Here is a 13351-nt window from a genome sequence, read left to right as displayed (position 1 = left end):
GTGGGATTAGAAGGGATTTTAAAATCAGAAAGAAAAAAAAAAATAGAAAAAAAAATTAAAATAGATGGGGCTGCTACTGTACTGGTAGTAGCCAGACTCTGTTTCCCCATGGAGGTATATTTTTGAGCTACTAATCATCACCACCTTGGCACAACATCAACATATAAATTCACAGCGCTGTCATCTACACACAGAGCTACACAGCACTGAAATTGAGGTACTAGATGAGGAAGGGCACAGTAGTTTAATTCAACCTAAGTGTTTACTGCTGGGGGTGATTCAGAATGACGACATCGCCCAGTGGTTAAAGAGGTCGCCCTGTCACTGAAGGTCTTATCTGTGGGTCACTGTTGCTTTGATGCAGATATGTCATTATGGATAGACATCGAGCTATCTGTCTGTCTGACTGAACGTCTAGCTGTTTATTTGGTGTCTCTCCAAAAAAACAAATTGTCCAAGACGTCTCACTGCTGCAGAACAGTGCGTGTGGGCGTCTGCTACAGGGAGAGAGTAAGATACAGAATAGGAGGCTTGTGTGGGTTCGAAATGTGTCTTATGGCTCATGATGATGTCTTTCTCTCTCTGTCTCTAGCACCACCACGGTTCACTAAAGTTCCCAACGACCAGATTGGCGTCTCAGGGGGCGTGGTCTCCTTTGTGTGCCAGGCGACGGGTGACCCCAAGCCAAGGGTTAGCTGGAACAAGAAAGGCAAGAAGGTCAACTCCCAGCGTATAGAGGTGAGTCAGGCAGCACTGCTGTACTCTACAGGTGAGGAGGGCAATTTGGAAAATTTGCTTATGCTGAAAGATTTTGGTTTTTGGAAAATACGTTTTTTACTGCTAATATTTTGGACTACATAGCCAAGTAAGATATTTTATTTTTAATATACTGTGATGTTTACTGTTTTAACTTATAGACCATATTACGATGCTGGGCAGTTAAAACATGAATCTTAAATTAAGTTACCCCCCACATTCCACTCTTTTCCAAAGTTTTTCAGCACTGCCCAGTACTATTCTCCTCACATTACAAGCACAGTCTTCTATTGCGGTCTGGTTCCCCTGGAAAAGGCTGTTTTCATTTGCTTTCTTTACCCTGTTTTCACCAATAGTTTGGAACAACAACTACCAATCTTTCATGGACTGGCTTCTTTAACCTCTGAGCAATGCACGGTTCCACCATTAGTTACAGTTGCCCAGTAAAGCAATTCGGAGCTTTCCCATTCCTCCTGCCTTGTCCTCTTTGCACTTGACTGAATCAGCCGTTGCCACATTTTTTGTCTCCAGCTCTGTTTTTTTTTTCTTTTTCCGTTTACTGCCCGATCTGTGTGAATGTGTCTGTGAGTTATTCATGATGTTTGTTGTTCAGTCCTCGGCAGGCGTCCCAGATGGCATCTCTAAAAGTCTTGATTGATGCTCAGTGTCTCTTAATTAAAAAGTTGCTTTCGTTAAAAATGACGGCAGTGCACAGAGATAGACACTCACCCGCTGCAGCATGAACACAACCACAGGGGAGGGGGCTAAAAAGTAAAAAAACAATGACAACAGCATCAACAGGGGGAGAAGCAGCATCTCAACGGAGGACAAAATTAAAAGACAAGATGTGTTTGTATGTTCTCTTCTTCTGCATGCTAAGTGGGAAACAAAGCCAATGGCGTGAAGGAGCCTGCCAGATCGGACGCTTCCCTTCCTCCGTTTAGCATGAAATAAAAAAATTGTAAAGGGGGTTTTGAAGTAGTTATGATTTTTTTTTCTTTTTTACCCTCTAGATAGCTGCTTTGATATCGATCACGATGCCGTGCTCTGCAGTGTTTTTTGCCTAATTAGCGGCTCAGCCCTGAGACGTGCAGCAGAGGAGCAGCAGGGCTGCTGAAGTCTTATACTTATATCTCAAAGTCATGCTTTGCTCAGAGATCTCAGCTCTGAAACCTTCGTCGAAGCGGTTTAAACTCCTCTAAGGAGTGATGGATAGTGGAAGAGTAGGTTTGCCGTGTGACTGACAGGCATGCTGACCGTCTTCTCTAACACTTCGTCCACCTAAAGAGATTAAGTTTGGAAATGACCGGACCGGCTATATTAAAACCATCGAGGGATTGGTTCAGAAATGCCACACTTTAAATTCTAGTCATTTACCTAAGTCTTGAGGTTCTTCTTGTTGTTGCAGGCTATACGTCTGCTGGTGAAGATTTCAGGGAGATCAAACTTTGTCAAAACTACCTTACTGTTAACACCCACTGGCAACACATTTTGTAACAGACACATTCAAAATGTCGCTATTATATTAGTTCAACTGTTTGTAATGAGGAAACCATTAAAACAGATTTTGATTGACTGGTTAAATGAAGTTATTAGCAACTTCAGGCTATTTCAGACACACTGTATTGTTCTCAACAATTAAAACACCCTGATGCTAATGACCAGTTAGTTCAGTTAAGGTCTGAGTTTGGAAATTGGCAATTAAGTCATATAATTAGTCTCAATATTCTCTAAAATGTTTTCTTGGTCAGGCTAATGCTGCTTTTTGTCATGTTTTGCTTATACCGGAATGATCTGTGCTTTGAAAAACGTAATGCACACAAACAGCTTTGACGAGAAGAACAGTGTGGAATTAATAGAAATGATATTATATACTGTAGTCACCGTGAGTAGCCTTCATCATTTCTGATTTTGATCATTTGAACATAAAGGGTGTTAACGTTTATACAGAGTAAATGTAATCATTTTTGTGAGTCTTTCTTCATTTTTTCTACAGTCTTCTAATCAGCATTCTCAGCACATGTTACGTTCTGAGTCTCGTCTGATTTAGTTTTTAAGACGCGCTTTCAACACAGTTCAAAACAAAGGGCTTTGCAGAGAACAAAGGGCATAATTACAGATAAAAAACAACGAGGTGCAAACACACCAAAACAAACACATCACACACAAAGATACAGCGCTGGAATTGTGTGTGCGTGTGTGTCGAGAGATAGAGAGGGTGCGTTTCCTTATAACGGGTCAATTCAGGATAAACTTTGAGAAACTGACTTCACAGTTACCATAGTTACATATGAAACAATGAGAACACTGACACCAAACTCACCCATGTATCTCTGGTGTTCGCATGCACTTGAATTCAAAACCGGTGCTCTTGCTATTTGAGTCCCACATCTGTCTAACCTAACCTTATTATTTACTCTCTATTCTACAGACCATTGAGTTTGATGAGGGTGCAGGCGCCGTACTCAGAATCCAGCCCCTCCGTGCGCCACGTGACGAGAACATCTATGAATGCGTTGCTGAGAACAGCGAGGGCGAGATCACCGTCAATGCCAGGCTGTCCATCATCCGAGGTGAGTCTCGCATTGTGAAACAGCGTGCAGAGGGATAACTACAAAATAAATCATTAAAGCGGACATCTGTGAGCTCCTTGGGTTTTATTTTATGATGACATCTTGCCTTGGAGTTTTTGTGCTGCTCTTGACAGTGAGTGAGGGCTGCTCTTGAAGTCTTTTTGCTCGGACTTTCTGTAGGTAGTGCTCTAGTAAGCCGTTTTGGCTTTAGCTGTAAGAGCTGTTCAGTTGGGTTGTTCTGGATGTGTTACAAATATTTGTCTTCTGTATGGAATACAACCTTTTAGAATAATTGAATCCTGTATGCAAGATTTTACATTAAAAGATAAATTATTTTACCATATGTAATCATTAGAAGCATACAGAGAATCTCTTCCTATGTGCTGTAAAGGCTTTTATTTTATATTGTATAAGCCATATCGGTAGTGTTACATGAGTCATCCCCAGAGATGCCAAATGAATATATGTGAAAATGTGGAGGATTCATTCTTACAGCTTTTGTGCAGGCGCACATCACAGCCTGAAATAGATTCATATTCACCTACAACAGATGGACAGTGTGAAGGCTGTTTATCAAGAATCCATCAATTTGATGGAACTAATCAACTGTCCTTTCAAGTAAGCGCTGAACCTCTATTTGTCCGTGATGAAAACCCATAGGATCCCTGAATGAAAAAGATTGATTGGTCATCCACACACATTCAGGGCACAGCAGCCGACAGATGTGTCTGGAGACGTGTGCAGACACACTCTCACACACGAACAGATGTAAAATAACAAAATAGTGCAAGAAGTGTAGATGAAATCAGTGATGGTGGACTTTTATTGATCGACTCCTGCTAGTTTAGTTTCAACAAAGATAATACACCATTTGTATAGCTCTAGCTTAGAGGTCATGGAGGACGGGATCACACGCTCCCACTTTCTTTCTCTCATTCTACCTGTCTCTGTCTGACTCACATAGACGCGCACACACACACACACACACACACACACACACACACACACACACACACACACACACACACACACACACACACACACACAGACACCCAAAGTCCTCTCTTCTGTTCTCTCCTGCCGCCATCTGCCATGTTTCCAGGGCTGGATGAAGCTGAGCTATTGCTGGCTGGCTGGCAGCACACAAGCTAGGCCTTCCTGGCTGTCAGATCCACAGGCAGTGAGGTGGGGTGGGGAGTGTGTGTGTGTGTGTGTGTGTGTGGTGGTGGTGGCGGCGGGGGGAGTTGTTGGAGCAGGGACTAGAAGCCTGGCCCGGCATCCTGGGTTAGTTATTGTTAGCAACAAACCCCCCAACCTGCAAGCATGTTGTTGGGTTGTAGGGGGGTGGGAGTGCCTCAGGTGCCCTTCAAAACTTGATATACATTTTGAAATTATGTACTTAGGCTTTGAAATTACATGAATGTGTCACTCATGTTGTTACCTGGACTGGTTTACACCTAGTGTGTAGGGATTTGTTTCACATTTGTTTCATGTTCGAAACAATTACATGAAGTTATGTGACATTTTCACACTTTATTCATAGTCGGAACCCAATCTATTCATGGAGCGCTCTGAAAATCAAGTCCAGAAAGTGCTGTACAAAGAAACAGCGGTCTAATTGAAAACAATTACATTGAGAACAAGGAACAAGCAGATCAGATTTTGAAATTCAAGCCCAGGCATGTGCGCGAGAGGTGTGTGCAGTTGTGTGAAGGATCACAGGGCAAACCCAGGGCGGTCCGCAGGAGCAGAAGGAAAATGAAAAGTTATTGCAATTCAACTCGACAAGGTTTCCTCTAGAGCCCAGAGGAAGGCAGCAGCTCTCCTGCCCAGGCCTGACCCAACACTGAAGGAGGGATGAGAGTGTGATGATGGGGGGTGAAGGTCCAAGATGAGTGGCAGAGGAGGAGAGCAGTACGTTCTGTATGTTTTCCATCTTTAATGAGGTCGGGCCCCCTGCATTAGCCCATCAGTGGCAGGGAGGAGGAAAGATGTAGGTTGAAAAATGGAGAATATAAGAGATGGATGATATAATGTAATTCACAGAAGACGTAGAAGTGTGAGGGCAGAGAGAGGTTTTCGGGGAGAATTTAAAATGGATTGAGAAAAATATTGCGGTGAACGTAGGGAGAGAATGAAAGTAGAGGTGGAAGTGGAGCAAACCAGAGAAATACATGGGGGAAAAAATGGATGAAAGTTGGCCAAAGATGAAGGGAGACAACAGGGGGTGTGCGGACTATTGGCAATGTAGAACAGGTGAGGAGGACAATAGGCGAACATGGGTTCTTGGAACCGGGGCAAAGGATTATGGGATATGGGACAAGGCACAAGGGACACATCCACAGTAAACAGAGGGGTTGTGGTCTGGGATCTGGAGAGGCAGAAAATGGGTCGCTGCGATGGGTGACTTGGCCGGAAAGCTGTGGCACATATTTGCAAGAAAAGAACAGCTGCATGCACAAACACTCCCACACAAACAAATAAAATAACATACATTTGAACAAACATGCGTGGCTTATGCATCAGTGTAATGCTAGCATGGATACGCACTCGCAAACATGAAACCCGCCGAGCACATCATGAATACTAAGATGAAGATAGATCACTCGAAGTAGCAGCAATCCACATAGACAGGCACACACATATAGATATGTAACAGACACTTTCTCAGACAAAATACACGACAGACTGACTGAACTGACACCCCATCTTCTTATACATTTTTATACGCTACTGTGACAATGACACAACCCCACCTTCTCTTCTGTTGTCTCCGTGTTTGTGTGTATGTGTATGGGTGCATGTGTTGGTGGCGATGGCAGGGTGCGTTTAGCATCGACTGTGACACCTCTTTGGCTGTTGCTCCACTGCCTCAGCTGAATACCTAAGATGGGGGCCATCTGGCTCCACTAAGACTTGCACACAGTCCTCTGGGAGTCCTTGGAGAGGGACCGACAAGCGTATGAAGCACACTCTTGAGATCTGACACAATTTGCAGCTTGGTCTGTTTTTTTTTTCTTCTGTTTTTAGGATTTGCCTTTTTTTTTTTTTTTTCAGGCAAGTGTTGTAGAGTGTCAAAAGGAAGGCAAAGTTGCCACTGGGATACTGTCAGCTCATGCTGTTGTGAGGAGATCATGGGGAGTATCGTGCTTTTCGTGCCTGTATTTTAGACTGCTGCAGGCTTTAGCCCTGCGATTACTGTTGCAAATAGATTCTCCCTTGAGGCAGCCCAAGGAGCCAAAGCCGTGATTGATGAGATTTGGTCTGATATTCATTTTTTTTTTATGTTGAAGAAGTTGTAAATATGATGTGTCTATCTGTGTGTTTGGAAAACCCACCGCTCACAGTTGGCAGGGACGCTCTCGAGGCAGAAATAATCATGTTGGTTGAGTCAAACCTCAGTGGTGAAGCCGTGGAGATACAGTTATTCTTGTGAAGTAACATTCAAATATTCTGTGGGCTGTTTGAACCAGCAGGCAGCAGAGAGTCACCCCTGATATGCACACATACACACATACACACAGTTCACTTCTCAGGTCTTGCCTTATGTGAGTGCAACATACCAGACCTCACCATGACCTTCATTTACAGCCGTGCACCTGCGTGTGCACGCTCAGTCAGTCACGCTCACATCATGCTTAGTTTCTCTTGCCACTCCCAAGCAGGTGGAACCAATCAAACAAACTCTCCTCTGTCTCTCATCACTCTCTTACTCTCTCTCAAACATTTCCAATCATCTTGCTTTCTCTCTGCGTATGCCAAGCTGCAGGCCTGGGTTTAATCCACCACACTGATTTTGATATCATCTATTTTTTAGAGTTTTTTTTTTTCTCTTTAGTTTCATGTGCAGCCTATCCAAACCCAGTGGTCCAAGAAGTCTTCAGATCCTTTACTACTTAAAATAAAAGTAGCAATTCCAGAGTGTATAAACACGAGTGAAGCTCCTTGCCTACGCAGAAAGTATTTGAGTATTATCAGCACAATTCACTTAATGTTATGTTTTTAGATTAATATTACAGTTGCATTGAAGTGAGTGTTGTTGTTGCACCAATTTTAACCACTTTATATTTTGCAGCAATGCATATGAGATCATCAAATGTTGGTGGTGTTGCTGTCATGTGAGAACGATGCGTCTTTTCATGAGTTTAAAAAAACAACCCTTTGTTTTCCAGCAAACCAAGATATTTTTAAATAATATATTTAGATTAAGAAGTAGTAGAATTTGCTCAACCTAATAAAGAACACTCAAATTTAAAATTTGGAGACACATGGTTTTCATTAGACATTGGTAACAGTTTGGCTCTATAGTTCTTGGTTGATTAGAGCTTTGTGAGCGTAACAGAAGGCAGTAAAGCTAGCCCAAAACACACAGCCATACGTGTCTGGGTTTTTTCCACAATGCTCGTTGTCTATTACTAACACTTAATCTTTACAAAGCCCCTGGTTGTATGGCTTCTGTTCTGTCACACATAAACAAAACAATGGCCACGCGTAACCTTTACGTTACACTCGAGTTGAGAAAAAGAAAGAAAACATGAGCTCGATAACAGGTGTTTTCTGCTGCTCATCCAACTCGAGGAAAGACAAGGTGCTGTATGGTTATATGTACCAGTCTGTCTTAAAGGCCCAACACGATGGGCATTAAAAAAACCTGAAGATTAAGTAATCACTAAAGCTGTCTGACAAATCCTATGGAATGTGCTGGAATAGACTCATAAGGTGGGCAAAATGTACTAAAGTAAAAGTGCAAGTACCTGGAATTTCTTCTGTGTGCAGTAATTGAGTAAATGTAGTTGTTACATTCCGCCCCTGTTCTACCCTCACCCCACCACCCTACCCTGTCCTCATCCTCCTCTGTCTCTGGTGAAAGCTTCCTGTTGAGGATAATTTGTGCTAGGGTAGAAACAGGTCAATATTAGCTATACATGTAAAACTAATGTCTGCGGAGGTAAATTCAGACTGTTTCACTCTTTCTCAGGCCAGACTCTGATCTCAGCTCTCAGTTCACAATTGTTGGCAAAGAGAACACAATACCATTTCTATTTGGATTCAGCCATGTCAAGTCATGTGTCAGAAACTCCGCCCATCTGACACAGATCACAGGTCATTGCCGGTCAGGTTCGGGAGCGCACCCACCATTACCCGGGGGGGGATTGGCTTGTAGCGTGCCTGCTGTTTGATCAGGCTGTCGGCTAATTGGCTGCTGTCTTGTGAAGGGAGCAGGTAATGGTGAATTTTAATGAGATTCTGGATCCTAATACATGCCGTCGGTGAACAGATCAAGGCCAGTGAATTCTAGCTATCTTTTTATGGGAGAAGGGTTGCGAAAGGGTGGGGTGGGCAGACAGAGGTGCAAAGATGAGAGGGGGAAAAAAAGTGAGTGGTAGCAAGAGGGAAGAAGAGCTGGAGACCAATCAACCTTTAAACCCTAAGTGGCTCCAGGCCAAGCCTTAAGACATTCTATTTCCTACCTTCACCTCTGCTCCCTCTTCTCCATCTACCTTTCTCTCTCACACAATATCTCTGCCATCAAGTTTTAGGCTGTCTCCCCTCCATTTCTCTCTTGCAAAGTTATTCTCTATCAGTCTTCTTTCTGTGTATTGCAATGGGTTAGAGAGTTCAGCCTTTTGGAGTGGACAGCAGCAACTGGAGGGTGATGTGTGCACTTGCTGGTGGGTGTGTGTGATCCAGCTATATCTCAAGTAGATTTTCAACAATCTGCAGAAAAGTAAGATATACTGTATATATTTAACTCTTTAAATTTTTCTATCCTAATGAAAATGTATTAAACCTTTCTTTGAAATACTTGGATAGGACCTAAGCTATACTGAGCAATAATAAGGTGAAAATAGAGAGAGGGAGACTAAAAGAAAGAAGGAGATGGGGGATTGAATCAACTGTTCTGATCTTCACAGCTTTTAGTGTGTGTATGTTTGCAATCAGCGTTAAGAAAATGTGAGATTTCTCCTTGTGTGTGTGATGCAATCCAATTTCAAAATTGGTTCGGGTTTTAAAAGTCTGAGACCGCGCTAAGACGGAGAGGTAAAGACAGTTTGAGAAACGAGAGATGTTAACAGAAGAGACAAAATAGAGAAAGTTTCTCCTACTTGCTGTTCATTTCATCAGTAGCCCCTGTACGTACCAAACGAGCACCAGCAGAAATACACATTTAGGTTTGTGAAATACTCCCCTTGGGCACATTCATGACCCCTTGGGTTTTTGTAACTACATTTTAAATTTTTCACAAATACATATATGGTTGTTAAAGACAAAGAAAAATACAAAAAACTCTTCTCTCCTAAAACCTACTTGTACATTCTTATTTATTTTCTTTTTCATTGTTTTGTTCTCGGTCAGTCTTTCCTCCGCCTCTTCTCTTTGTAGTGCTAATGCGGTGCTGTGTTTGGTGTTGAAGGGTCGAATGCTTATTTTATTGTGTTTATTTTAGAGGAAGAAGTGAGTCTAGGGCATCAGGCAGGCTGGATGAAAAATTAATAAGACACATAGTGAAACATGAGCAGGTGTGTGTGTATGTGAGAGAGAGTTAGTTTCCTGATATGTCTGCAAGAATGCATGTTTGACAGACGGTGTGTGACGGAGTGTTTGTGGTGTGTTCAAGTCTGTGTGTATGTATGTATGTGTGTGTGTGTGTGTGTGTGTGTGTGTGTGTGTGTGTGTGTGTGTGTGTGTGTGTGTGTGTGTGTGTGTGTGTGTGTGTGTGTGTGTGTGTGTGAAGAAGAGGGAGACAAAGTAAAAGAGAGAGAGAGCCGGCAGGCAGCCAGGCAGGCAGGCAGGCAGTGGCCGCCCTGTAATGAGACAGTGAAGAATAAGCTTGGCAGTATCGGCAACAGATCTGGCTGTTCTTTCTCTTCCTGTCCGCCTGCCTCTGAGGTGACCCTTGCCCTCGCCTACTACTCTCACACACCTAAAGAGAGATCGAGAAAGAAAGTAGGGAAAAAAAATGCAGAAAAATGTGGCGGGAAGGTGAGTAGTAAAGCAAAGGGGTAGACGGAGATATTGTAATGCAGGAATATCGAAGCCGATGAAGCAGAAATAGTAAAATTCTGCTTTTGATGTTCAGGACAATCAATCCAGGGTTATGCTGCACACTTTGATTCAAAAAGCATTCAAAGTCTTTGGAGACTTTGCTGAAATGTGGACTTCTTCCACATTGAAGTGCTTGACTGCATGTCCTGATATAAACTCCAAAGTTTCAAACCAGGACAGGCTTGTTAAAAAGGTTTTTTCTTGTATGAAATAGGATGAAAGTGTCCACATATATACAGTGAATGCGTGGAATGACAGCGAAGAGAAAGAAAGTGTGACTCTTACCGGAGCCTGAGACCCCGAGACCCTGACATGACTCATGTGATTCAGTCCACATTGAGCCTCTGCGATGTGCCCTCTGTTGTTTTTGCCAGCTGCTAATCTCGAGCTTTTCCCTGACAAACAAGTCAATTCTCATTCCCAAGCAGCACTCACCGCCTCCACCAGTAAATAATACATTTGCTTAGTGCTGTTAAGATCTACACCAGGAGGTGTAAACCCATTTTTGCATGAGGCACCTGTTATCAGCTAGTCAGTGCGAGCGATTTTTTTCTTACAAGTGTTAAAGCCTGTGCTCATCCTTTGTGTGCATGATCACAGTGACCAACATTTCAGTTTTATTCTTTGTGTTTGTTCTTTGGTTCACAGCTTTCTGGAGGATTATGTGTGCAGCAAAGTTCTTTTGTTCTGTAATGAGGTGCCACTCCTTGCTATGTTGGGGCTCTTTGGCTGTTATTGGTGTATAGGGCAGGCTTGGCACGAACAACAAATCAATAAGTGGATGTTGACCATGTGGATGGCCCTCATGCACCCTGATATCTCATTGGTGGATTAAGAAGTTTTGTGTTTTCTTCATCAGAAATATTCTCACTGCTGCCTTTCACTGACTCCGGTGCTCCCTTTCCACTCAAGATATCTCTCTACACACCTTTCACCTTTTCCTCCCTCTTCCCCACTTCATACCTCCATATCGGCATTTGTATGCCTGCCAGACGACTGCCAGCCTTCTATCTTTCTCACCCTGTCTTCCTCTCTTGTAGAAAAGGTTCCCTCCAGAGGAAATTCACTCAGATGAGTTTATGGCCTTTGAATCCTTTGATCCCCCGAACCTGTAATGCAGTAATCATGTGTGATTGGAGGATGAAGAAGGGGGGGGGGCACAAGCTGTATGGCGGCAAGACAGATAGAGGAGAAAGAGGGAGAGAGAAAAGGAGGTGGTGCTGATGGAGCGGGATAAGTGGAAGGAGCTTGCCTCCAGCCAGGGGTGGCTATAGCTCCTGAACTTTCACCATCAATTTCATATAATTCCTGCTCAAGTAGAGCGACCCTCGCCACCCTGGACATCTGGCCACAGCCAATATAAAACACTGAGGTAGAGTCAAAAGGAGCAAAAAGGAAGAGATGGAGAGGGGAAAAGGATGGAGAGCGTGGGGCAGGCAGAAGGAGGGTCTGGCTGATTGGTTTATAACTGGATAGAAAGTTTAGATAAGTGGATCCTTTTTTCGCAGCAACGCTGGCCAGGAGTAAATTGAAAGATCAGTGTCTTTGAGACGCTTTTACAACGATAAGGACTCACTTGTTTGATTGTCCTGGTGATTCCACCTGTGGCAGGACTGTAGATAGCTTTATGCTTCATCCCATGTCAGGTCATTTTCAGGATGGGTTCCTTAATGAGAAGCTAACAGGGGCAAATGTCCTCTTTTCTCCCCTATAAAACAGACATAGCTATGTTCCAACTGTAGAAATACCCAGATATCACAAAGGTCGTAAATAATATGAAATACCTGTAAAAGTATAATAATAACAAATAGTTGAAGACTTTCAACTATTTAATTAGCTGTTATGTAATAACAATGATTTATTTCCATTGCTTCCACTCAATCATATAAATATTAATAGTTAGATTTCCTGCCTCATTCCTTTTATTGTATTTCATTAAACTGGCTGCAGTATTTTGGTCCCGTATGATTTTGTTGGATGACTTAGAAAATGTAAATCAGTTCTCTGCAACTCTGCTCCTACTGCTGTTCAGAGTACATTTTCATGCACATATTCATATAAATGTGCAATTGGACAAACAGTGCAGCTGGACATGGGATTTACTTGCCCACAACAGTTTCTAATTAATCTAACAGAACAACAAAACAAAAAATAAAAAAGTAAAAATGCCAAGACTTGTGACAATAATATCACTTTGGAACAGTACTTTTCATGAAAGATGGGCATATGCTGTCAAAAAAAACCTTCAATATCACAAAAAATGTACAGAAGTCAGACCACCAATCCAAACAATACTGGTATAGCACTTTATGCTCCACACCTAAGCAGGAAATAAGAGTTGGGAGAAAGGGGTGGTTCCAGTGAAGGCGGTGTGACCTTTGGAGTGGCCCGACTCATGCATAAAGAGGAGCAAGGGGATATAGCCCGGACCACCAGCTTCATGCATACACATGAGCCACCAACCCAGGTGACTGAAGTCGTACAACACAGAGGTCGCTCTATGGGCCCTGCAGGATTGGAAGAGTTGATAAGACTGACTGACGCATGCTTCACAAGTGCCGTGCCTACGCTTCTTGCGGTAAAAGTCGGATGATGAGCTCAACAGTATGATTATGAGCATTTCCTCTATGGTGGGAAGAAACACCTCAGCAAGGATTGAATATGTAAATTAAGACACAACACAATACACAGTCAAGAAAAATATACAAATCTTTCAAAATCCAAGACAGTGCAGTTCTTTGTGAGATGTAAGGTGTGTTCTTATCTGAGCCACAAATGGAGAGTGTGAAGGAAATCTCTGTCAGAGAAAGGCCAGTTGATGCTTTCCAGGACTTCTCCATGATTACAAAGCTTGTGTTCTGGAGTGCAGCCCGGATCCTACTGGATTTAACAGCAGCTGTTCATATTTAAAGAACGCTGTGCTTCTTGGCCCTTAAAGGGCAAAGCCACATCCAACATGTGTTGCTTTAGCCTCT

General features: G+C 42.9%; 1 protein-coding gene across 1 annotated transcript in view; it reads left to right on the top strand.

The window, feature by feature from the left end:
- Positions 1-13351, top strand: part of ptprsa (protein tyrosine phosphatase receptor type Sa) — a 188339-nt gene that overhangs the window by 69560 nt on the left and 105428 nt on the right. Inside the window, exons 4-5 of the mRNA XM_073476466.1 lie at positions 593-738; positions 3188-3329. Coding sequence (XP_073332567.1) covers positions 593-738; positions 3188-3329 — 288 coding nt within the window. The remainder of the gene's footprint in view (positions 1-592; positions 739-3187; positions 3330-13351) is intronic.

The sequence above is a fragment of the Pagrus major genome, chromosome 11 (assembly GCF_040436345.1).
Source record: "Pagrus major chromosome 11, Pma_NU_1.0".
Classification (NCBI taxonomy): Eukaryota; Metazoa; Chordata; class Actinopteri; order Spariformes; family Sparidae; genus Pagrus; species Pagrus major.
The sequence above is the reverse complement of the archived record's forward strand: the minus strand, read 5'-3'. Positions and strand labels throughout refer to the sequence as shown.